Source organism: Bacillus rossius, chromosome 5, assembly GCF_032445375.1.
Source record: "Bacillus rossius redtenbacheri isolate Brsri chromosome 5, Brsri_v3, whole genome shotgun sequence".
Taxonomy (NCBI): Eukaryota; Metazoa; Arthropoda; class Insecta; order Phasmatodea; family Bacillidae; genus Bacillus; species Bacillus rossius.
The window spans coordinates 81335113-81360668 of record NC_086333.1 but is presented as its reverse complement, the minus strand read 5'-3'; the positions used below and the strand labels follow the sequence as shown (position 1 = coordinate 81360668).

At 38.6% G+C, this 25556-nt stretch overlaps 1 protein-coding gene across 1 annotated transcript; it reads left to right on the top strand.

Moving 5' to 3' along the window:
- The first annotated feature begins 824 nt into the window (after positions 1–824).
- LOC134532115 (dnaJ homolog subfamily C member 11) lies at positions 825–25488 on the top strand. The gene is made up of 11 exons (XM_063368434.1): positions 825–958; positions 1116–1245; positions 4251–4383; positions 7374–7484; positions 10659–10978; positions 13202–13409; positions 15663–15779; positions 17295–17486; positions 20820–21084; positions 22364–22493; positions 25219–25488. The coding sequence occupies exons 1-11, from the start codon at positions 887–889 to the stop codon at positions 25239–25241; spliced, it is 1701 nt and encodes a 566-aa protein (XP_063224504.1). The 5' UTR covers positions 825–886; the 3' UTR covers positions 25242–25488.
- The last annotated feature ends 68 nt before the right edge of the window (positions 25489–25556 follow it).

The following is a 25556-nucleotide window of genomic DNA, read 5'->3' as shown; positions in this document are numbered from 1 at the left end:
GTTAACAAATACATAAAATACAATAGTTACTTACACTGTCCAATTTCCTTCGAAAATAAACTTAAACAATTAAACACACTAGTCCATTAACACTCACACATCTGACACGATGGTGTTGCCAGCAGGCACTACTGGGACCTGGACTTTGATAGTGACCAGAGCAGTTTGAAGTTAAGACATAACCAATTTCACCATGCAAAAATAGTTAAGTTGAACAAATAACATTTCGGCAAAAATTCCTAAATAATTTTAACTTCAAAATGTAGACAATACCTACAAATATAAAATTCGACTTAAATAACATGGCTGCATTATTGCCTGTTTTCATTGGCTCCTTTTATTTGCAAACAATTATTTAATCATAAAATGGGTATTACTTAACTGTGGTGTCATTGATTTTTTGGGAAAATTTAAATTTTTTAAGTTAAGCAAAATTTTATTGCAATTTCTGTTCAACGTTTCAATGCCATAGATTTATGTTCAATTAGGTTATTTCCTTACTTTGTCCTGAACATGGTCCTGAAGCTAGTCCTGAGATAGAATTGGTTCTACACTGTCATAAAAAAAAAGCGAGCTCGCATTTAATGTAAGTCAAAGTATTGCTCGATTACAAAAATAAAACTAAAAAAACTGTTTTGACAAAATATGACGCTTACTTTATTTGTATTATAGTTAAAATACAGTCAAATAAACAAATGCCGTATTTCATTTGGGTTTTTTTCTAAATAAATTTAGATTAAGGTATTACTCTTTCTGATATTAAATTTAGGATATTCCTTGCTACTCTGACCATTTTGGTTAGCTTTTTTTTGGTCGGGATTTTGTGTTGTATTGGTAAAGCAAGAGATAACCTAAGTTTAAAAATTTCAGCTTTTTTTTTTTCACAATGGATAGTGAAAGTGAAGACAGTTCTTTAATTGAGGAAGATTATTATGCATTCCTTAATGTTCCAAGAGATGTAAATATATTTCAAGTTTCGAGTATATTTAAATAACTTTTACTTTATTATATGATGTAATACCGGTTAATATTAGCAATTTTCGTAACTGAAATAGTTTTAAGGATTGTAAGATGTTATTTAAGAATTAAAAATTAATATCGTTGTTTGGTTTTAGGCTTCCAATGAAGATATTACCAATGCATATCGTCGGTTGAGTCGTTTATACCATCCAGACAAACATTTTGATCCAGAATTAAAAAAAGAAGCCGAACTAATTTTTAATAAAACAAAAAAAGCATATGAAGGTAAGTGTTAAAATCTTGGGTACCCGTTTAGTGCAAATAATGATTGTAGTTTTTAAGCTTGTAGTGATTAGGCTATAGCAGTATCACATTACACATAAAATGATTGTAACAGCATGCTTAGAGGATTGTGAAACTTTATTTCAAGGTTTAGCGTGAAAGGGTAATGGAAAATTTGGAAATGTTACGTAACAGTCTGTGAGCTGGTTAGGAGACTTTTGAGGGCAGGAGACTGTGAGTTAAAGATTGAAGGTGGGGTAGCAACCTCAAAGGTACTACAAGTGGGTGATCTGGGACCCCTGTTATTTGCGGTTATGATAAATAGCAATTGTGTAGTAACATTAATTGTAAAAAGGAAGTGGGAAAATCAGAGGAAAAAAACAGACGAGAAATAATTAGTTGCACTACATTATCACCCAAATAAGGAAAAAGACATGGTGGGAACGCAACTTTCCCAAATGTGGGACATCATGTAGCTGAGTCTGGAGTTGTATTTGCAACAAATCTGCAAGGTGGATGGGGAAGGTGCTCCTTAGTGGCATGAGGAAAGGGGGGGGGGACTGAATTTAGTTGTCGAAGGGGCAGAGAAATGACACGAGAGCTAATGTAGGCATAGGCCCGGGCAACATAGTTCCAACTTTGGCTGGCAGAGGTTGCGTGATGGTTGTACGGTGCACCTTTCTGCAAGATCGAAGCATCTGGAAGGAAATGAGAGAAGCTAAGGCGCGGTGTAGGAGTGCTAAGCGATGGAGGAAGGGATAGGTAAAGTACTACAGTTGGGAGGGGTGCTACACAGACACTCCGTTGTAGTTAGAATGTGCTCTGAGGTGCTGTGCAGAAACAGTACCGGTAAATATTTACAATCGCGGTAGATGCCAAAAAAAATGCAAAAAATCCGAAAATACTTTTATTCTATGCTCTTTCACTTCCTTTTACATTAAAACCGGCGGAGATATGAAATTTCAAATACTTTAAGAGATATTGAATTTTTAGATTTTCATCACAATACCTGTGAATTCAGGCGGCCACCATTGTTTCTTGTTTACGAGACGAGTATGATTTTTTTTCCGCGTAGGTCAACCGACCATTGTTGCTTGTTTACGTTTATGATTTTTTATTTTCGCGACGTAGGTAGAACGACTACATCATTTTCTACTAATGGCAAAGGAATGTACCCGCCTCTAACGTATCTGAGTTTTTAACGTTTCAAATTTTAATGTTTTATTTGTTGCGCAAGTAATACGTAAAAAAATTACGTGAGTTCCTACCGTTCATCCTTTGTCCCGGTTTGTTAGGTCAGGTCAGCTACATTATAAATACTTTAAAACTAAACAACCATTAAAATTAATTTATATTATTTTTAATGTCTGCTTAGTTTGAAAGTATTAATAATGTAACTGACCTGACCTAATTGACCATTTTAATTAATTAGGCATTCACAAACGGTAAATCAAGACGCACATAAAGTTCTGCCATTCCCGATTACACCCGAACCATTTACCTTCGGCCAACCTCGGTTTTATTTATTAATATTTATATTTCTCTGTTTATTTTAATGTAGCTATACTAACCTAACTAACCGTCCATAGTGTTTTAAAGTGTTTTAATGTAGCTAACCTAACATAACATAACTATAATAAAAGTATTTTCAGATTTTAATAGATACTCCTAAACAAGCAACATGTAGTCGTTCCTTACGTTGCGGAAAAAAAATCTTACTCGTCTCGTAAACAAGAAACAATGGTGGCCGCCTGAATTCACAGGTATTGTGATGAAAATTAAAAAATTCAATATCTCCTAAAGTATTTGGAATTTCTTACCTCCGCCGGTTGATTTGAAAAGAGGAAGTGAAAGAGCACAGAATAAAAGTATTTTCAGATTTTTAGCATTTTTTTTGGCATCTACCGCGACTCTACATATGATGAAATTAAAAAATTCGATATCTCCTAAAGTATTTGGAATTTCTTACCTCCGCCGGTTGTTTTGAAAAGAGGAAGTGAAAAGGCACAGAATAAAAGTATTTTCAGATTTTTAGCATTTTTTTGGCATCTACCGCAATTGTAAATATTTACCACAGTACCAAGCTGATGTTGACAAGCGAGACATGAGCTGTCTCAAAATACAGAAGACGTCTGTCAGACAGGACATGTCTTAACGCACGGAGCACTGGAGACGACTATGTGCCTGTGCTAATGAAACCAGGTGCTGCAGCCATAGCCATACCCAGTGAAAGATAAGGGGCAAGTTAATCAGGCACCATTGCTAACGCAGCATCTAGTAGTAACATGAATGAGCTAGGGTTCTTTGAAGACCCTATGACTAACTGAAGCAAATGGCTTGTGGAAAAATAAAATGAAAAATTTTCCAAAGAAACTAAACAAAGAAAAGATTTAAAATAGGATATTATGAACAATTAGTTAAAGAACCTTAAATAATAAAATTCCAAGTTGGAAAGGGTACAATGTAATTCAGCATGATGGGTAATTGGTATGTTAATAGTAAGGGTGAAAGGATACGCACAAGAGACAAGGCGAGTGGAAAGGCTGGTGCGGGTGGTAGGGTGAAAACGTGATTGGGGGTTGGGAGGGGGGAATTAACCAACCGGCTGCAGTTTCTGCAACTTTACCCACTTCCAAACCATCCCCCCTGCAGGGTTTTGAACCGGATCAAACTAGCTAGTGAGACTGAAGTCAGTGGAGTAACAATTTCTAGTCTGGTACTCTTGCCTCTTACATCACTGGTGCTAAGGTTGGTCCCAACCTCCATCGTGAATCATGTTATGTCTTGCCGTAGTGGTATCGTGCAGGGTCTGTTACCTTTATCCCGCACTATCATATCGAAATGACTTGGCTTGTGGGGTGTAGCACCGTAGAGAAACAATGTCCTAAGTTTCGGTGGACGTTGCGACCACCACCCCCAGGTCAGGAGCTGTGGGCCCTTAGCCGGGGCTGCGACCACAGTGACAGCCGGCGGAGGTTGATGGTTGCCTGTGGACCGTGGGTTGGCAGTGCTGAGCGACCCGCACCAGAGAGCCATCTATGACAGCCTCGGAGTCCGGGGCCTGCAGACGGAGGGCTGGGAGATCGTGCAGCGGACCAGGACGCCCCAGGAGATACGCGAGGAGTATGAGAGGCTTGCGAGGTACTTGTCTCTCCGGCCGGTCTGCCCTCTCGCTGGCCAGCAATACGCACAAACATGAACTACACCAGTGATGGCCAACTTCACTCTTTTCCAGGGCCAGATATTATTTTTGAAACTAATCTGAGCTCTTAAAACATATGAATTAATATAAAATTTCCTACAAAAATTTTTAATGTCCTGTTATTCTATAGAGTAACTAATAAATATATGTGGCGTTGTGGTGAATAAATGAATAAAAAAAAATAAATCTTACGAAAATAGCAAATTGTATTTTAAAAAAAATTTAATATCTTTAAATATCAAAATAATTGCTATGAAATTATTTAATATATATTACAAAAATATAAATAATCTATTGCAATATTTATATGAGTACCAGTTTAATATGGCTTTGGAACAGTTTCTGCTTACAACTTATTCTACATGCATGCAAACACAGGTGGTTAAGGGGAACTAGGCCTCGTCAACTTGTGATTCCAAATATTTTGATACGGCTTGCAATAAAGCTTCCTTGCTAAATTTTTTTGGCTCGACTACTTGTTGAAGTAAACACTTGTGAAGTGGTGTGACTGTCCTGAAGGTTGTAGTCGCATGCATGAAATTATAAGTAGTTTCCTCACTGTGCTTCCAGACCAGAGCCTGTTAGTAATACATGTATGTGGTTGCAAGTTTGCAACAAGGCATAGAAGGTCTGCGAAATATGATTTATGCCTTGACATGCTGGAAATTGGGGAAAACAGTTAAAAATTAGAATTATAGCAAAAAAAGATGGAAAAATCAAAGATGGCGGGCCCTAATCCCCCTTAACACATGGCAGTATGCCCAATAACATTTATGTTTCTAAAGATTGTTGATGTGAGCCTTGTTAAAGGATGTAATAATTTTATCATTAATATAACAAAACATCATATAGTATATAAATGAGGATATTCTGTTATCACAGGAACCAAGTTTAAACTACTATAAATATTTTGATAAAACCTTTATGACTATGTTGAAAGCATACTTCACTAGGATAAGTTGGTGTATGTCATTACCAGGGACCGGAAAGTTACTTTTAAAAAGTAACTCGGTTACAGTTACAAATACTCCATTGGAAATGTAACCCTGTTACAGCTACAAGTTACACTACTGAAAATAAATTAGTTACAGTTACAGTTCTGAGAAAAGTAACTGTCAGTTACTTTAAGATTTACTTTTTGAAAAACTAAAAATGTGATACGTAGCATAATGATGTTATAATTAAAAGCTAATAAAACATTTGTGTTTAGTAAAGATATATGTTTATTTAAAATGAAAAAATTTAAATTAGGTCTTAAATTACATTAAGTAATTAGTTTACACTACAAAATAATAACACTGATATCAAATCACACTTTTTTAACCACTGCTCATTGATCTTGAGTAGCAGTTGCTTCTCAAAATTAGAATCGCTTAAATTGCCTCTATTTGGGCGTAAAACTAAACTTGCACAGCTGAACAACTATTTAGCTGCAGCACTTGTTGGCATTGCTGTGTTCAACTTAGTGAAAATATTTTGATTTGAGGATAGTCAATGAGTGAAGAAATGTCCTTATTCCTACACCCCAAAAACCTTTGTAGCGCTTGTTCCCCAGAATCTTCCATTGGGCTCCTCTTATTTAAACCAAAGAAATTCTCTTCTTCCTCATCACTGTGTCTCTGACTTTCTGGACATTCCAATGCAGTCCTCTGTAAAAAAAAAACTGGCCAAATTATGCTTGGCTTCATCCTTTTGACCTTCTTCTAGCCAGTCAAGTTTGAATCTGTGGTGAAGGCAAGCTGCTGCAATAACCTCTTTACTGGAGAAATTGTTCTGAAATCTGAAGAAAAAAAAACCAAGTTTTGTTTTAAATTCCAGCAAATATGCAATAATAATGAAAAAATTGAAGAGCTGAACTAGACATTTTTACAAACATTTTCTGAACACCACCTATTATTGACTTAACAAGTGGCTCACATACTGTCAAATATTTAAACAGATATTTTTCTGTTCTCTTCTTTATTCCCTGAAGTGTGGGAAGTAAGTATATCCCATATACATTCCATTTTCACTTTGTAGGATGTCAATTGCCTGAGCACTTCACAATAAGGTTATTTTGATCACTCGACCGAACTTCGAAAAAATTAGAATATGAAGGCCACGGTAACGAAAGTTCTGGACACTTTCTCGGCTTCTCGCTTCATTAGATTCTGTCATTGCTTTCGCGCATATGCACAGGTAGGTTAATTAATTAAACAGCACAGCACTAAAACCGCATGTCGCAAATATTAAATGAATGACAATCAAAATACGAGAGCAGGCTAGCCAACATCATTTTTACAAGTACAAGAAATACCATCGCAAGTAATATGCTTGTCAGGATTTTCGTTCTGGGACTAATAAATTCAACAAATCGTTGTTCATTCAATAAGAAATACATTAAAAAAATGTAACGCAAGAAGTAACGACAATTATCGTTACTTTAAGGCGGAAAAATGTAATTCAATTACAGTTACAGTTACTGAAAACTTAATATATTACGTTACCACGATCGTTACCATAAAAAGTAACTGTTACAAATAACGTCGTTACTAGTAGCGCGTTACTTCCAGTCCCTGGTCATTACTGCAAGTCATCTGAAAGAGAAAATGTTGTTTTAGCTTTATTACTGTATATTTTAATTAAATTATCTTTTATATGATTTTGATATACATTATTCACAAAATTTTGCCATTTTTTTTTATTTCATCTTATGTAGTGTACATTTTACAATTTTGCTGTAAATGAAAGGGGACTACTGTCTTTGTTCATTCTAATGTAAATACTGACTTCCTTGTCAACCTGCCTAAGACAAGAAACGTTTGTTAGTTGGTGCTGTATAATATGCGAGTCTGCCAGTCTTCTATTCATTTTATGATTATGTATTGCTGGTCGCGTGCAATGCACGCCGCTAGTTTTGCCGGCCAACCGGCTTGTTACTGTCTCTTAGGGAGCGTGAGCAGAGACGCCTGGAGCAGAGGACCAATCCGAAGGGAAGCGTCACTCTCAGCATAAATGCCACCGACCTGTTCAGCAGCTACGAGGACGAGTACGAAGACATGTAAGTCCGACCGAAGGTAACATTTCCATTGGTTACAAGGAAAGTAACGTTACATCCAGACTGTGTTGTTGGGCGCTGTCTGCCTGGGCACACACACGGTTTGCAGAGCTTCAGGAAAAACAACACAATTTCAAAATCACTCGAGCTATCCAAGTGGGGTCTGTTTACGAAAAGCATTTAAGAATTCGCTGAGGGCTGAAAAGTACTTTTGATTTCTGATTAAGTTTTTAAACCATCATGTTGAACAGTTAAAATAGCTTATTTTCAGAGTAATATTTAGGCGTAAAACAACCGGTACAGATTCTTGAAAACACTTAAGGAACAACACCGATTTGATAAGAAAATCATCTTGGTTTTAATAAGGCCTAACTGTACCATTTTTTCGGGGTGATATTTTTCTGGTATTTCTTTGGAATAGATTCTTTCACGTCACTTCATGATATGTCCAACCAGTAAATGTCATTTTTGAAATTAATTTTCTTTAGGCTTTCAACAACAGTTACATAATATCCTTGTCCCTGAAGCAAATGTTCCAACAGTAATCACCAGTAATGACCTATTTGACGGCTAGGATAATACTGGACCTTGGTTCGAAGCTCAGTCAATGGAGACTCGACTGTGCTAAATGGAGCAAGTTGGTTGGAGTAATAATGAACTGGATGAACATTCCTGAGGTCTCGGGTTCGAACCTGGGTGTGGCCGTTCTTGCCAGTAAAATGCTGGGACGTGTCTTAACAACAGACATGGCTGATAGTTTCCCCATTGCTCTTGTACTGTGTCGTAAAGTGTGTCTGTCTCTGTTGACCTTGCTAGTTGCAAGAAGTTAAACCCATATACAAAAATCTAAAATTTACTGTAGTGTTAAAAGAAATAAATGTGTGTATTGTAGCTTAAACATACAATAATTTATTTATTTAGATTATTTTTCTGAAAATTTGTAACTGTTATTTACATCTTTGCTGTTATTGGAATTTTTAATTTCAGCGATGGGTAAACAGGTATTGTCTGTTACAAGAAGTAGGATATATATATATATATATATATATATATATATATATATATATATATATATATATATATATATATATATATATTAAAAGCATGAATAAGATAAAGGCCTGGTTTATATATAAAAAAAAGCCAAAGTTTGCATGTTGTAATATGTAACTAATGCAAGAAAACCACAAGGTCCTTCATGAAATTGGCTCGTTATGATATCACGAACCTAAAAATTTATCATGAGAAAAATTTTTCCTTAAAGCTCCGATCCTATAAATGTTTGATATTTTTTTAAAACTCTGATTACAATGCAGAAAACAGAACAGGCTGAAAACCTCATATTAGACCCTCTGAATTTGTTATAGTTATAGGAACTATATGTAGATTGTTGAGGTGAATGTATAGTCAGGATTTTTGCATACAGGAAAACTGGAAAGAAAATTCAGTGTCGTTAGAAGAAAGGAAATTTACATCTTAGTTGTGAAATAGTATCAATAATTTTTCATGTGCTATGCACTACTAGTATTATAATTATAATTCGTTAAACCGTTTTGTATTTTAAACATAAATTTAATGCAGTTAATAATTTTTATCTGAGTTAACATTAATTAACATACGGGATACAATCAACTGTGTTATCAAGGAGGTATGATAAAGAGATACTCGTGGGTGCTGTTAGCCTAGTATCATCTCCTAGCACTAGGCTGTGAACTAGCGCTCAGTCTTTTCGTCATGCATAGGGCAACTATGAGATTAGAGCGTCAACCTCCTTATGAGTAGTTTCAAGAATCTGTGCTGGGTGTTTCATCGCTAAACATTACCAAGAACGCACATGTTTTAGCCATTTTCACTCTCATGAAAATGCAGTTTACAAACATAATATGGAAACGGAACTAATCTTCTGCCCTTAAAGTGTATTCTTAAATGCTTTTTGTAAACTGACACAACTCGGAAATCTTGAGCAATTTTCAAATCCCATTGTTTCTTCCAAAGCTCTGCTCACCGTATGTGTGCTGAAGTAGGCGGGGGGCCTTAATTTCAAGCACAAGCAAGTATCTGTGGTCTTTTGCCTGATCCCAGTCAAAAATGTATTGTTTCAAAGTTTGATGAAGATGAAACTAAACAAATACATTTCATTTCTTGTTCAGACCGGCTGAGTTGGTTACCTGTGTTAATAGCAATAACAGTGTAAACGGTTTGCAGTATCATCAGGGAAATATGATATATTCTGTTCTGCATGTTACTTTGTACGTTTTGTTGAATGTTTTTTTGAAGTGAAAACTTCTTTAGCCACGTTGGGCGATTTGTGGTAGGGGCAAAACTTTAGGGTTCGCGTCACCGACATGCTAGTGACGTGTTGCACCAGACATGTGTACATGGGCAGTAGCAGTACGTGAAGATAAATTGACCGCGTTCTGCGATTTTCTTTTGTTTATTACTTTATTTATTTACGTAGTGAATGTTGATTATTTGTGGATTTAAGTTCATAGTTTTTTTATTTTTCAAGGATAAAACTTATTTTATTCTATTTTTAAGGTTATAAGTCTTTTATTTTATTTTACAAGTAAATTTTAACGTTATTGTGTGGTACATATATATTGCGAGCATTGTCTATTTTTTAGTTGGTAGTTAAGGTGAGGTTATGTTTTTCTTTTGTTTATTTATTTAAGTAGTGAATATCTTCAAATGTCAGGTTATTGATTTATGAGAGGTAATGTTGATTATTTGTGGATTTAAGTTTTTTTTTTTTTTTTTTCAATGATAAAACTTCATTTCTTCTAGTTTTAAAGTTATTATTGGTAGGGGCAAAACTTATGGTTTCGCGTCACTGACATGCTGGTGATATAATACCAGAATCATTTTCTCTTACGTACATTTGACGTAGAAATGTCATATTACACATTTAAAAACAAATTTTTAAGTTTTCACTTCTGTTGACAGTCCCCATGACTGGCTATTTTTTTTGACGTGACGTCTAATAAATCGATGAACGCCGGCTCCACTCACGAAAAGGTATTTCATCGATGTTTTGTTATGACTTTGTCACGTTGAACTATCGTCCGTGAACCGACTTTACAGACAACCAATATTTTTTCCTTGTCTAGTTGTTTTAACAGTGAGGATGCAGGTGATCGGCTGAAGTTGAGGCGAGAGCGCGGGGGTTGTGTGTCGCAGCGAGGAAGGGTGGAGCCTGCCCGCCGTCGAGGTGAGCGGCATGGTGTTCTCGCAGTCCGTGGAGGCCCCCCTCACTCTGCGCGACACGGCGCGCCTGGCGGGCCAGCTGAGCGCCCAGAACGGCGTCGGCGCGGGCAGCGTGACGGCCTCTCTGCGCCACCTGCTCTCGGAGAAGGGCTGGGTGGAGGCGGAGGCGAGCGTGGGCGGCGGCCCTGCACTGGGCCTCAAGGGCTTCCGCAGCTTCGGGCGCCGCACGTTCGCCAGCCTCTCCGCCGCGCTGCAGTTCGGCGCGCTGGGCGTCCGGCCGGGCCTCACCGCCAGTCAGTACCCTTCCGACTGCTGGACGCACTTCTAGTTTTCTCCATCTCCGCACCACACTCGCTACCAGCTCTTCCGGAAAAAAAAAGTACAGTAGAGTCCCGCTAATCCGAACTAATTGGGACCGAACCCTTTTCGGATTAGCGAAAATTCAGATAAGGCGGAATTTTCTTACATAATGCCATTTATGGTCTTTATGAGGCGCGGGCTATTCAACATCTGATGTGTCAAATATTAAAGATCAGACACAAAACACACCTTTATTATTTAGCGTATTTAGCATAATATAAATACGTAAATATTTAAGTACTATGTACGTAATCATTTTTTTTTTTTTTTTTAGTTGAAGGAGAAATAGATAAATCATAATTTTCTTATGTACATATTAATAAACGTAAGACATTACTTGAAAAAGAACTTGGTTTTCTTTGCTTTTCAAGGTTCATAATTGTTATAAAAATATTTCTTTTTTCGTCCTAGCCCTGTTCGGATTAGGCGGATTTTCGGATTCGCGGGGTTCGGATTAGCGGGACTCTACTGTACTGACCATTGCCAACTGTCACTTGTGCTCACTCAGGTACCGCAACCCAGCCAAAGTCTCTAGACGCGTGGTACGAGTGTAGTAAATATTTGCCCACGTCTCTGTGCAAATTAGATTACCCAAATGAATATGAACACAGTATAATAAAAAAAACAGACCAAACACAAACGACTGCTCAGTAGGCAGTGCAACTAAAGGGCAACTAGAGCTAAAGAAAGAAATACGTCCTAAATGACAGTAACAGAGTTATATCAAAACAAGGTTGAACTCTTGCAAGGCGGGGCACATGCCTCAACATACTATGTTAAATACCATATTTACCTGTGTATGGGTTGCAACTTAATGTTTGGGGAAAAATCTTACTATATTCACCGTAAGGGTCGCTTTCGAATAAGGGTCACCCCATCATATGTTTTCAAAAAGGGTTGCCTGTGTATATGGGTTGCACCTTAAATTTTGAAGGGAAAAAATGTATTATTTTCACCGTAAGGGTCGCTTTAGAATAAGGCTCACTCCATTATATGTTTTCGCTAGAGTTCCTTGGATAGAAGAAGTGAAGTCTGTGTTTCATGTCGCAGCTTATTGGCTGTTTACTGGGAGGGTGTGAGACGGCCCGCTTGTCTTCCCCCCCCCCAATATTTAAAACCCCTCCAATTCCCACACTACTTAGCAAAAATGCAAGGGAGAAAAATGTTATTTTTTACAACCTAGTATTTTATTCTTTTACCCGTCCCTTTGCCGCGGAGAGAGAAGAGGTGGCAAGCTACTCTTTTATGTTAGTTCCTTGTATAATCAGTAGCACTCACGTTACTGGAAAACATGTTCAGGGCTGGAGGAACGTGAAAGGTGCACTTACAGACACCAATTTTTGGGTTCAGTATTTTTCATGGAATGTTCAGTTGAAAGCATGGGAAATCTCTTGGGGAAAAAAAAAATTAGACAAGATAGACTTGTTTATTCTTTAGGATGCCAGTTCACACCGCATACAACTAAGAGAGGGGGAGAGAACTGTCAACACTATACACCTTAAATAATAAGAATCCAATCAATTTTTTTTTGCCAGAGAGAAACCTAATCATAGGCACAGTTGGTCAGGTGGTGCCAGTGAAGGCCCGTCTACAATAGCAATGTCCTAAACTGTGTCCCGAAGGACACTCATCGCTGATTGGTCCTTGTGACCCTCTGACGTCATGCCTCAAGTGGGCGAAGGTCCGAACCTACCTGGTCCAAAGACATTCGTCAGTTTGAACTTTTTGTGCCAACCTGTGTACTTCGGACACAGAAAAAGAACAGAACACTCACAATATTTGATTTTCTGGTTCCCGTTTGAAAAAGTGGTTTTTTGTTTTTGTTATTGAAGGAAATGGAAGGTGTTTTAAGTCAAGAAGAGCCACTTTGCCTTACTGAATAAATATATAATAATGAACTCCCACAACTTTCATAAGTTCAATCTCAAACTACAAAGCATCAAAACAATAAACAAAAACTTTGGTTTCGCACATTTACTGCGCTCTGGTGACAACTTTAGAAATCAATACATTCGGACATCGGACATCGCAATTGTGGACAGGGCAGACAATGTGACGTCACTCACATTCGGATGACACGGACCACGCACAGGTTCGGACTATTGTAGACGGGCTCTGAGGGACTCGGCGAGAGCGGAGAGAGATGGTTGTCGCAGGCGTGGCGACGCAGCTCGGCAGGCACACGGTGGGCGACCTGACGTGGCGCGCGGGCCTGCAGTCGTCCATGTCGACCGCGCTGGTGCGCTCCACTCCCTCCTCGCACGTCGCGCTCACGCTGCAGCTGGGCGTGCCGCACTCCTTCGTGTCCCTGGGCGCGTCCCGGCGCGTGGAGGCCCTGGACGCCCGGCTGCGCTCCTCCGTCAAGTGAGAGGCCGGTTCCTGTTCCTAGCATGTTGTGTACACGTGTCTGTTCGTACAAATAGTACATTATTCAACACATTCGAAACCAAAACTTTTCTCATTTTCACAGACATATGATACACTCAATACAATCAAATCATCAGAAATAAGCACGTTTAGAACAGAACCACTCAAAGAAATAAAAATAATTTTAGCAAATTTTAAGGTATTCAAAAAACATGCCAACACCGTTTACGTAATTATGTGTTGCTAATAATATCAAGATAAAACAAAGCAATATACTAATTATTTTTTTTTCAGTCCATTCAGTTAATACGTTTTGGAACAAAATGCAAAATAAATTACTTTCAATGAATTTACTCACAGTAAAAGATAACAGTTTTTGTAATTTCAGTTAAGTTTTGCCAAATTTCTGATTTATATAAAGTTATAAGTCACATTTCATTGCTAAATGGTGTGCGTATTAACTTTCATTTAGGTTATATGTGGTATTGACATTCTTAGCGGTGTTATTTCAGTCTTGTTGTATAACTCACCACATAATCTTGTTCCTATACATGAGTCTTATCAGTGGGTGTGGTTGCTGTAGGAAAAACCCTGTTAAGAAGTTTTCTCAAGGTTATTAAAAATTTAGACTTGTGAACAGGGAAGCCTATAAAAGGGGTAAAGTTCTATGTATTTATAGATTGAGTGTTAAATTTTTTTAAACTTAATGAGATTTTTGTAAGAGGATATTACTATAGTGCTCGTCAGACGTCTTGGGAGCCGGGGGGAGCGTCCAGATTTGCGTGGAAACCTGTTGCTTGGAGTGGACCGTCGGAGACAAACAGTAGGGACAAAACAGAATCACCTCTGCAGACCTGGGTTACATATCGAGTAGCAACTGTTCTAAAAACTCTAATACTGCTTGGTATGCAATGTTTTTGCGTACATATGATCGGATGAAAAGATGGCAGCTGTGCTCACTAATACTTGGTATGCATAAATAGTTCAAGACTTGGCTTCCTCTTCAAAGCAAGGTCTCTCTCAAAATGACGTCACAGGGAATTGGTGTCTTGGTGACCTTGCAATGGTCCTTCGGTGTTGTTGTGGATGTATGATTTCTCGAAACAGATGCTGTTGCGTGTTTGTACGTATTGATGATAACATGCTGTGATAATGAAAACCATGCTGGCAAATGCAAAGCACTATAAAAAAATTGGTTTTTAATATAGGAAATATAAAATTTTTATGGCAAGAATTCAGCTCCTAACATATTTCCTACATCGTTCCATAAGAACTCTGTGGTCAGCATATTTTGAATGGGTACAACTCTAAAAAAAGTGGTGTGCCCAAGGAGATTTTCCAACCTCCTTGGCCACGCCTCCAGTGATACTTATTCTGTTCCCTTACCTCCCCTTCCGGCCCGGGCCCGCTTACCGCTCACGCTTCATCTGGCTCATCTAAAAAATTGCAATGTTCCGAATTGTGTCTAACGACACTGATCGCTGATTGGTCCGTGTGACCCTGTGTTGTCACGGGTGGTGTGGGAAATGGTGTGAATACATTGGTCAACTTAAACTATTTGACCCAATCTGTGTCCTTTGGTAGCAAGAAAGAAAAAGAGCACTCATAATATTTACTGTTCCTGTTGATAAAAGTAAACAGAAAAGAATGGACAATGTTGTAAGAAGCCACGAAGACCAGGACAGAGTAAGACAAAATTTTGGTTAGTGCTGCCAATTTGCCAATGGCACTTTTCAAGGTGGGAACATTCAAATTCATTTTTGGCAGCATGTCTCGCTGTATCTTGAACAGTGTTGTAAAATCTTTGCATGTTTCCTTTATTTTCTCCAATTACTGCATGCTTGTGTGAATGACACTTTTTTTTTTGCCTCCTTGCTTTTGAGCCGATTTTCTCTTAAAATAGTATACTAAATAAGACAATTGCCTGAGCTATCACAAACGTGGCCAGCGACAGTTTACCCTGGTACCACACCAGGGAATGAAGGTGGCACGGTCTGTCTCTTTGTATTACGTACCTACACAATTATCTAAGAGTTGAAAATGTGCTTGCAGTTCTAATGTATTTCTAACGTTTCGACCGGCTCTCTCGCGCAGGTAAAAAATGCAGTTAGCCAGTGTGTGTTGGGCATGTTGGGCAAGTTTTCCTGGACAACTGCGATGCCATTTGCGTGCGCACGTTGATTCGAAAGGTTGGCGCAGGAACGTAAGAACGTGTGCGAGCCTGCGGTGACGCTTGGACCGTGTGCGCAGGGTCGGTACGTTCGGCGCGCTGCTAGAGTACGGCGCTGAGAAGAAGCTGTCCCAGCACAGCACGGTGGCCGCGTCCGTGATTCTAGGCGTGCCCACGGGCGTCACCTTGAAGATCAAGTAAGAGCTCACACCAGGTCGTTTCATTCCTACCCTGTATGGCTTTTGGGACTGGCATGATTACTGTGTAAATAAGTGGTTCAAACGTAGTTTATAAATTTGTTGGTGAATACTAGTGATGGGATTTTCGATACCTCGATACATTCGATACTTGACGGTATCACAAAGTATCGAGTATCGAAACTGTAAGTTCGATACATTTTTTCGATACCGGAATGCTTGTTCATTTGTATTGTATTAAGTTTTGAGTCGCCATCGTACAAAATACAACTACAGTACCTCGATAATACGTTCCCGTTTCATACATTTTACCGTGTCATACGCCGATTAATTTGGGTCCCGCCGAAAGTACTATATTTACAATGGTTTACTTTCCCGGAACATACACTTATGAAATAATTAATTTCCCGTTTCATATGTTTTTACGAAGCGGAAAAGTCCTAAAATTCACAAAAATTTTTGTTATATTCCTCCTGATAAACTACGTTTTAATGCTTTTATTTTGAAAAAGTTCATTGTTTACCTTTGTAAACGTAGAAAAATAACTTTATCGCACCATAGATGTGGATAGTATCAGGAAGACTGCACTTTGCTAGAAGCATCTATGGCCAGCACCAAGCAAGACTAGTGGCGCAAACTAGCAATGATTATGAAAATGGTGCACGCGCTTTACCAAGGCACGGATCTCATATTTTGTGCATTCATTAATCTTTGAACTGAATATACCAGTTTTTTTATTGTTTTCTTACGATCGGATTGTTTTGTATTTTACGTTTCTCACGTTAAAATTTTATTGAAAATTGTTCTGTTGCATAAAGTTGTTTGTAAAATGAAACAAACAAGAAAAAATTTCTGATTTTCTTTTTATTTACATTTTTTCGCGGTAAAAAAAGTGTACTGGAAAATAAAGGACTAACTCTCTTGAAGATAGTTTGTATTTCGCTTCTATTTTTTATACTCAAGTTTTTAAAGTTGTTTGCAGTTTGTATTTTTGTAATAAAGAGGGAATTTATATAGTTTAAAACTAATTTGTTATTTGTAATAATTGTTACTTAATGGGAAAATATTTTTCCCTGGAGTATCGAAAGTATCGAAAGTATCGAACTGAAAAAAACAATACAGAATCGAGTATCGAAAGTGTGGTATCGTCCCACCTCTAGTGAATACCATAATTTTATTATTAAATCTGAAATAAATAATCCGAAATGAAAGCAAGCTCATTGAAACACTGTACAGCATGTATTTGTTAGGTAAACATTCTCTTGTGTACTCGTAGTTTTATTAATTTTTTTCCTTAAAATAGAAGTTTATTGACATGAACTCTGGCAGCAAAAAGGATCACAATCAAACGAAACATGTGTTTGAAAAACAGATCGGTGCAGGTATTGTTAAGTTCCGATGTCGTCTCCTGTATCGGGTATCGGACCAGCTGACTGAGCAGCTTGCCTGTACTTGGTTGCGCGAGGGATGTGGTCTGCGGTCGGCACGAAGGGCGGTGTGCGCCGTGTGTGCCAGGCTGACGCGGGCCAGCCAGTCGTACGTGTTCCCCGTCCACCTGTCGGAGGAGCTGCTGCCCTCGGCCGTGTTCTACGCGACGGTGACGCCCGTCGTGGCCTGGGCCGTGCTCAAGAGGCTGGTGGTGGACCCCGTGCTGCGCGAGCAGCGCCGGCGCGACAAGGAGAAGCAGCAGGAGCTCAACAAGACCAGGTGCGGGCCAGTTTTCAGTTTCGGCCTCCTCCTTCCTCACCGCTGATGAATTCTGTATCCTGCATCGCACCATGTTTTCTCGCATAGTCATCGCACATTTTATCCTAAAAATCAAGTTTGAAAAGTAGGGGTGCGGCGATTATGCTGGAAAAAAAAAATTTTTGTTGGATAAAATTACTCATAAAAACAAAACCCATCCATGGAAAGTACCGTGTTATCTGGTACAATCGTCACACATTTTATTCTAAAGTCAAGTTTGAAAAGTAGGGGTGCGACGATTATGCTGGAAAAAAATTTTTTTTGTCAGATAAAGTTATTTATAAAAACTAAACCCATACATGGAAAGTATGTTTATTTAAAAAGGGAAGTATAAAAGAGCACGCTAAACAATTTAAATTAATAAGTCATACAACAAAAACCTTTATTCAACTTTAAATAGAAAAAAACATCTGTGATCCAAATGCAAGCCGAACGAGTGCGTAACTACCGTAATACACAACACGAAAGAATGCGGGCTATCAAATGTAGTTAACTCAGCACCTGATAGAGAGCGCGCGTTGTATGCACTCGGCGAGATATCAATATTCGGCTACGTGCGCGCGCTCTATACGGAAAGCAACATAACCAAACATTAATGATTGCAGCATGCGCTGGCTACAGTTTTGTATGGGATACACCGCGGTGACGCTGACGAATGGATGAAGGTTATAACGTTCAAAAAGTCTTAAAAAGATATTTTACACGTCAGACAACTTCGTATTTCCGTTAATTAAATAAGTAAGTGATAATGTCCGAATATATATTAGATTTCTATTTTTAAATATCTACATCGTTTTATATGGAAAAAATACCCCAAAAAGCGCTCGGAATCTAATAGCGGGATCAAAAACATTATGTGACGTTTACGCGAGATTTTTTTTTATCCAAATTTTGACGCCCTAAAATATGGGTGCGACCATTATGCGATAAAAGAGGGTATAAGTAGGGCCCCCTGAAAGTGGTAAATAAAATTTTCAGATTTCGTCATTAAAAATTAGCATAAGCGGTGTTAAAATTCACTTTAAAACACAAAAGCGATGCTAAAATTCACTTAAAAACACAAAAGCGGTGCTAAAAACTTGGGGGGGAAAATGTGTGTGTTACTGTAAATATATCTGAAATTATTTACGTTAAATAATTTTACTTGAACCTACTCATTACTGAATACCCTAAACAAATAGGTTACATATATTTATATGACAAACTTAAGTTTTAGACACTGATTATTAGTTCGTTCCCATAAACTAATCTGGAAAACTATTAATCCTTTAACAAAATCTGGGACGCATCACAACGCCGAAATGCCAAATTGATCACAACGACGACAGCTAGAAAACTGCTGTGTACCACAACGCCGAAAAATGTAATTACAGGGCTGCCACAAAGGTTAGGTTTGGTTAGGTTAGACTAGGTTAGGTTAGGTAGGGTAAGGTTTGATTGTGGTATTTCGGCGTTAAGGTACATTTAAAAAACACACACAAATTCATTCAGTTGTTATTTCGGCGTTGTGGTCAATTTTGACATTCGGCGTTATAGTATTTCCGCGTTGTGGTAACGACCCAAAAAAATCTTTAAAACACTGTTGACCAACTAATCATCATCGTCACACCATTCGAAAATAAATGTTTGTTTACATTTTTCTGCTTTTTGGCACGATTTAAAATGCTTGTGCCTGGTTCGCTTGTTAATCTGCTTGATACTACGAAGCTGTTCCAACTATATGCCAGCGCCCCCGGCTGACGTGATATGGCCACGTAAGGCTGTTCCAAACACCGTTCGCCCAATCATCTGCTTGCTTTTGTGTTTATCCGGTGTCGCTGTTCCAACCTGACGTCAGTGCCCCGAGCGGTGTGTGTACGCTTTAAAACTTTGCCTGTTTGTCTTATCTATCCAAACATTATCCCGGAAAGGAAAATAAACGCAGTATATTTGCGTATTTTACAGTATATTTTTGGGTTTAACATTATAACGTGTGCGTGTGTAAGCTTTTGTTGCATTTATGATTAATGTTCAGTGGCGGCCATGTTGCGGTGTTTGTTTACCAGTGACGAGACAAGTCTTTTACCCAGTATTTAAATTTCGCGTAAAACACAGCGATTTCGCGTTTTAATACAAAATTTCGTGTAAAAACGCTGTGTTATGGCGATTTCGCGTAAAAACTGTATTTAAGGTGATTTCGCGTTTATCGTCGTTTAATCGCGATCGCGAAAATAACAGGCCCCTAGGTATAAGTTATACTTGCTTGGCATGGTAAAAAAAACTTCAATTTTGCATGCAAATAATTAATAGAAATAAAATAATAATATGTCTTGAGTGGTTGGTAAAGTATTAATTCTATCAAATCAAAATATTTAAATGAAAACTCAGTATTCAATACATATTAATATTAACACGTGTATAATTTAATTGTGTGGTAACATAACTAGATAAATTTTAATATAAATAAGTATTGTGAATGTTTATTCTTACTTATTTTTAATTATTTATTCAATGTAATAATTATAATATATAATGCAAATAAATTATATAAATGGGTACGTAACCCCTGTTATATAAATACACTTGAAAAAACAATTGAAATTTTCTAAACACAATTTCTATCACTAATATTCACAATAAAAGATTGTTTTTAATTATATGGATCAGTATTCAGTATCAATCACGAAAGTAGATAATTTAAAAGCACATAAATTTTTGTGCCGTCCGGTTGAGCACAGGTTGATGCTGTGTCAGGTAATGTTTGCACAAGATGGGAATGCAGCAGGTAGTTTGTGCCGTCCGGTTGAGCACAGGTCGATGCAGTGTCAGGTAATGTTTGCACAAGATGGGAACACAGCAGGTAGTTTGTGCCGTCCGGTTGAGCACAGGTTGATGCTGTGTCAGGTAATGTTTGCCACGAGATGGGAACGCAGCAGGTAGTTTGTGCCGTCCGGTTGAGCACAGGTCGATGCAGTGTCAGGTAATGTTTGCACAAGATGGGAACGCAACAGGTAGTTTGTGCCGTCCGGTTGAGCACAGGTTGATGCTGTGTCAGGTAATGTTTGCACAAGATGGGAATGCAGCAGGTAGTTTGTGCCGTCCGGTTGAGCACAGGTCGATGCTGTGTCAGGTAATGTTTGCACAAGATGGGAACGCAGCAGGTAGTTTGTGCCGTCCGGTTGAGCACAGGTTGATGCTGTGTCAGGTAATGTTTGCCACGAGATGGGAACGCAGCAGGTAGTTTGTGCCGTCCGGTTGAGCACAGGTTGATGCTGTGTCAGGTAATGTTCGCCACGAGACACGGTGTGTGTGCAGGCTGCAGGAGCAGCGGCGCGAGGCGCGGGCGGCCGTGGACCTGATGCGCGCCACGTACGCGCGGGTGCGTGCGGACGAGGAGGCGCGGCGCGGGCTGGTGGTGAGCGCGGCGTGGCACGGCCGCATGGCGGTGCTGCTGGGCCTGAAGGAGCAGGCGGCTGGGAGGCGGGCGCTCCAGCCGGGGGAGACGGAGGTGGTGGACGTCACGGTGCCCCTGCAGTGCCTCGTCAAGGACTCCAGGCTGGAGCTGCACGACGCCCCCAAGGTCAGCGCTCTTCCTGCTTCCACGACTCCACTTGTGGTGTCTCGTGAATGTCAAATGAAGCAGGATTTAGAAGTTCTAGCTATTTTATATGAAGCATTAGAATCATTATGGTTGCAGTCAGTGGCGCATCAACAGGGGGGGGGGGGGGGGAGCAAGGGTATTTTGCCCCCCCCCCCCCCCGAAACCTTGAAGTGGGGGCAAACGGGGGCATAGAAAGTGCTGTGTAATCAATTTTTAGATAGTGAAACTGCTTAAATAGCACCATTTTCCACCTTGAAATACAAATTTTCCCGGGGGAGGACCCCCGGGGGCACTTCAATAGGGGGGATTGATGATTCTTTATAAAAAGGTATATTCCCCCCCCCCCCCCCCCTTTTGGATATTTAGTTGTTGCGCCCATGGTTACTGTGTTGTTAATCAGATTGACACTGTACAATATAATTATCATAATAGCAGAGAAGTAGCAGCAAGGATTTGCTAAGTATTAATGTATGAACCTTTGTTGAGTGACGCCTCGCACAAACCGTCATGAGTACCTGCCGGCGTTGCCGAGACGCCGGAACAAGCGGCGAACGACAAGTCCCGACCAGGGTTCGATACTCGGCAACCGACCCTACCTCGCTCTCGGGCGTCGGCGCGAGGATGGCGGCAGGCGGACAGGCACCTGTCACGCCCTTGCTCCTGCTATTTAGACCTCGAGGAGAATGAGCTGTTGGCAGTGTCTCGGAGTTTGGTGGACGCTCCCCTGGTCCGGGGACTGTTGCGGGCTGCCCTTGCGACAAAGAGTCCGCTGCGTTGCACTTGCTGTTGCGACCAACCCCTCGCAGGTGTTTTTGTACCTCGTGGCGATGGTCGCGGCAGAAGCCCCTCACAACTGCGTGCCCTTTGCGTCGTGGCCGGCCTGCAGACTAGCTGTGTCAAGCCCACAAATGCTACGCGGTTTTTTCAAATTTCTTGGCTTGCGGTATTAAGCCACGTCAAGAATGAAGGTTTCATTGACGTTTCGGTCGCCGTCATCAGGGTCTCATGATGGTGTCTGCAAAAGCCTACAATCATTATTAGCAGTTCTATAAACTTAAGATAATGATGGACTTTTTTTTAAAAACAGATTTGAAATCTGTAAAAAACTGTGTCAATACGTTTTGTAAATAACAACAGTGGAAGTATCCCGAGATTCAATGTTTTTTAAGTAAGAAGTCAGTACCTTAATAACATTCTCCATTAAAAGAAGTTTCGGTGCGTGAAGAGTGAGGCGGCGGAACGGGTGTGTTGCGAGCAGAGCCAGCTGCCGGGCTTCTACGACCCGTGCATGGGCGAGGAGAAGATGCTCCTGGTGGAGTACCTGTTCCACGGACACCTGCACGAGGCCTGCGTCTCCGACACGGAGCCCCTCAGGATACCCAAGCAAGGTCGGCCCCCCAGTTCCTCTCTTAACACAATGGGTTCCTGTCAACTCTGTTCGTTAATAAAGGATGGCATTGTTTTCACCGAACAGTGTTAACAGTGAAACCTCATTAATAAAAAACTCTGTTAGTACGAAGTGTTTACACAGTCCCTAGAAGTTAAAAGTATCGTGGAACTTTAAGTATAATATTTTTTCAGTAGTATGATTTTTTTTTATTTTATTGACTCCATAATAAATAACAATAACACCAAAATCTCTTGTTTTAAAAACGAAATTGGCCTGAAAATAAAACCAAAAAATATTATACCTAGTAATAATTAATAACTAATAAGTTTCCATGTACAAAAAAATTCTAAACGATTTAGTGCATACATTTCGGTGCTAACTTCATTCTAAATAATTATTTGATATATTAAAAGATTTCATTTTTGTAATCTGAGTTAAGGTAAAATTAAATTGTCTGATTAATTTCATGACCTTTTTCTTGCATTTCTATGTTATATCATCGATGTTCACGTTACATGCACATTGGACTTTCAACCTGTTCAATTTCCATTGTGTAATGGATGCTTATTTCTGGTGCTTACTAAAATTTCACTCTCAATGTGCTTAAGGAAGTATAACCTCAAAAATGTAGGTTATAATAATTCCTGTCCAGGGGGAAACATCGCAGGTTCAACATTGAGTCATTTACATCTGGTGCATTCGGTACTCACGTTGTTCAGCTAGCCCTGAGAAATCAGTAGTACCATCTTGTTGAACACAATTATAGATAGGTTTCAAAATGGGCAAAAAATTCTACAAGTTTTCCATAAATAAATACTTTTTTTTTTATTTATCACACACAGCTTTATTTTAAATAATTCTGCGTTAAATTTTGTTTCAAAAGTTTTGTATTATAAATTTACTAGCAAAATGAGAACATAAAAATTCACTTGTTACAGAGGTTAGATGTATACACTTCACTGGTAGTTACTCACATTTTTTCTTTTTATTTTCATTTAGTTATTTAATCCAAAATTTGTGCAAACTGTAACTGTACATTTACGGTAAGTAGGGTTTGCAAAGTAAAATTAAAAAATATTTGTAACCCCTATTACAACTAAAATTATTTTACTTTGGAAGTACTCAAATGTATTCGTGAATATTAATTATAGCATATTGATAGAGATGGTGATTTATAGCATTAAAAATAATATTAGCATTTTGAATTTGAAATTTAGCATTTTGTAGCATTTTTAAAAACAAGATTTAGCCAATTCTCTCATTTTACATTACTGAAGAAAAGTATATTTTTAAAAAACATTAAATAATACACATATTAATTATTAACAACCACAGAAATAAAGATCTAACACAACTACAAAGATAGCCTATCTTGGCAGGTTTCCAAACAACTTTTTAGCACTTATGAGTGCAATTAATTGAATACTTAAAATTACAATAAATATTTTTTAGCCATGTTCATGGCCATAGTTGAAGTAGAGTGCACAAATAATGTTATTGAAACTCGTTTTTTAAATCTTTGGCGTTTGGTTTTCGATCATGCCAGAAACCGTTGCTTGCCGTTTTACTGACTTTTTTTCTTCATCCGATTTCTCAGTTGTAGCAGCAGCCTGATGTCCCTCAGATTTAATGTGCTTTTCAAGTACATCTTCTTTTTCCACTCCAGACGGGGATTAAATAAATTGCACATTAAAATATTCGTATCACTTTCGTAGAACTGTTCATTTTTGTATTCATTTATGCGATCGCGAATGGAAATTACGTTTGGTCCCATTTCTACCACGAGAAATAACAGTATACAACACATTCACAAGTATGCACGTTTTGTAAACACACCACCTGCCACAGACTACACAAGAACGCGGCTTTCACATGAAACACAGACAGAAAATGGGCGCGGCGAAGCAGAGATGTCGCAATATGGTGGCCTAACAACTTGTACTCTGCAAGATGAAGGACACTCTTCCAGCTAGTTGTTCTTTGCTTTATTTACAATCGCGAGGCACGGATGGCCATTTTTCATTCAATATTTACGAACAATAGTGTTGTGAATGACGTGACAATATACTTGTGCTGAATACGCCATAAAATGATGTTTTTTTTTGATACTGAACTGAAACGAAATACAATCGGTAAATAAATTGTGTAGAGTGAAGACGAATCTATGTTTTTACCTTGATTTCGCATTTTATAGCGGGAAAAATATAATTTAGCATATTTTCGCATCTATTTCGCGAAAACGAAAAATCACCATCCCTACATATTGATAATGGTATGGATAATTTATTTTTGCTTGGCTTATGTAGCACATCTTCCCATTTCTATTGGAATTGTGTTACTTTAGCAATAGAGTGCATGCATCACTGCTGTCTGGAAAAAAAAAAAGTCCCTCCTATAAATGGCTAATAGTGTGGCAACTATAAGCATCAGTTAAATACTCATTGGTTATTACACATTCTACAGCTAATTAATTTAAATAATAAGGAAAAAAAATCTTATTTTCACTAAACAAGAGTGCATTTCAGTCAAAACATGTCATATTTGTATTGTAAGTTCATTTTTCAATACTCAAATAACTTACTTTATCTACGAATTTGCATGAAAATTGGAATTTTAAAGTGATTAAATTTCCTGAAGCAGAACAGCAGTGTACTTCTCTGTATTCAAGTGTTGTGTATTATGAACAGTTGGTGATATGTCCCGAATGCATTTTTGTGTTCCAGCTCATCGGGTGAATCCTTCGTGACAGTACATCGTTTAGAAAGTCTAGTCAGTCATGTGTACAGTACCCAAACTTTGTAATAATATGAAAGCAAAAAAATTAAAAAAAAAACAAATCTAAATCAGTTATTTTGCAGTCCATATATATATTTTTTTAGTAGGATTAGTGTGACTTGGCACCAATGTAGCTGCAGCAGTCAACAACTACGAGTGAATCACATGGTGCTGTTGACTTCCCGTCAAATGAAAACAGAATACTGTATTTACCTGAGATATTAGAATGAAACAACACTCACTGATGAAATTATATTTATTATAACCAAACAATTTATTTTTGCAC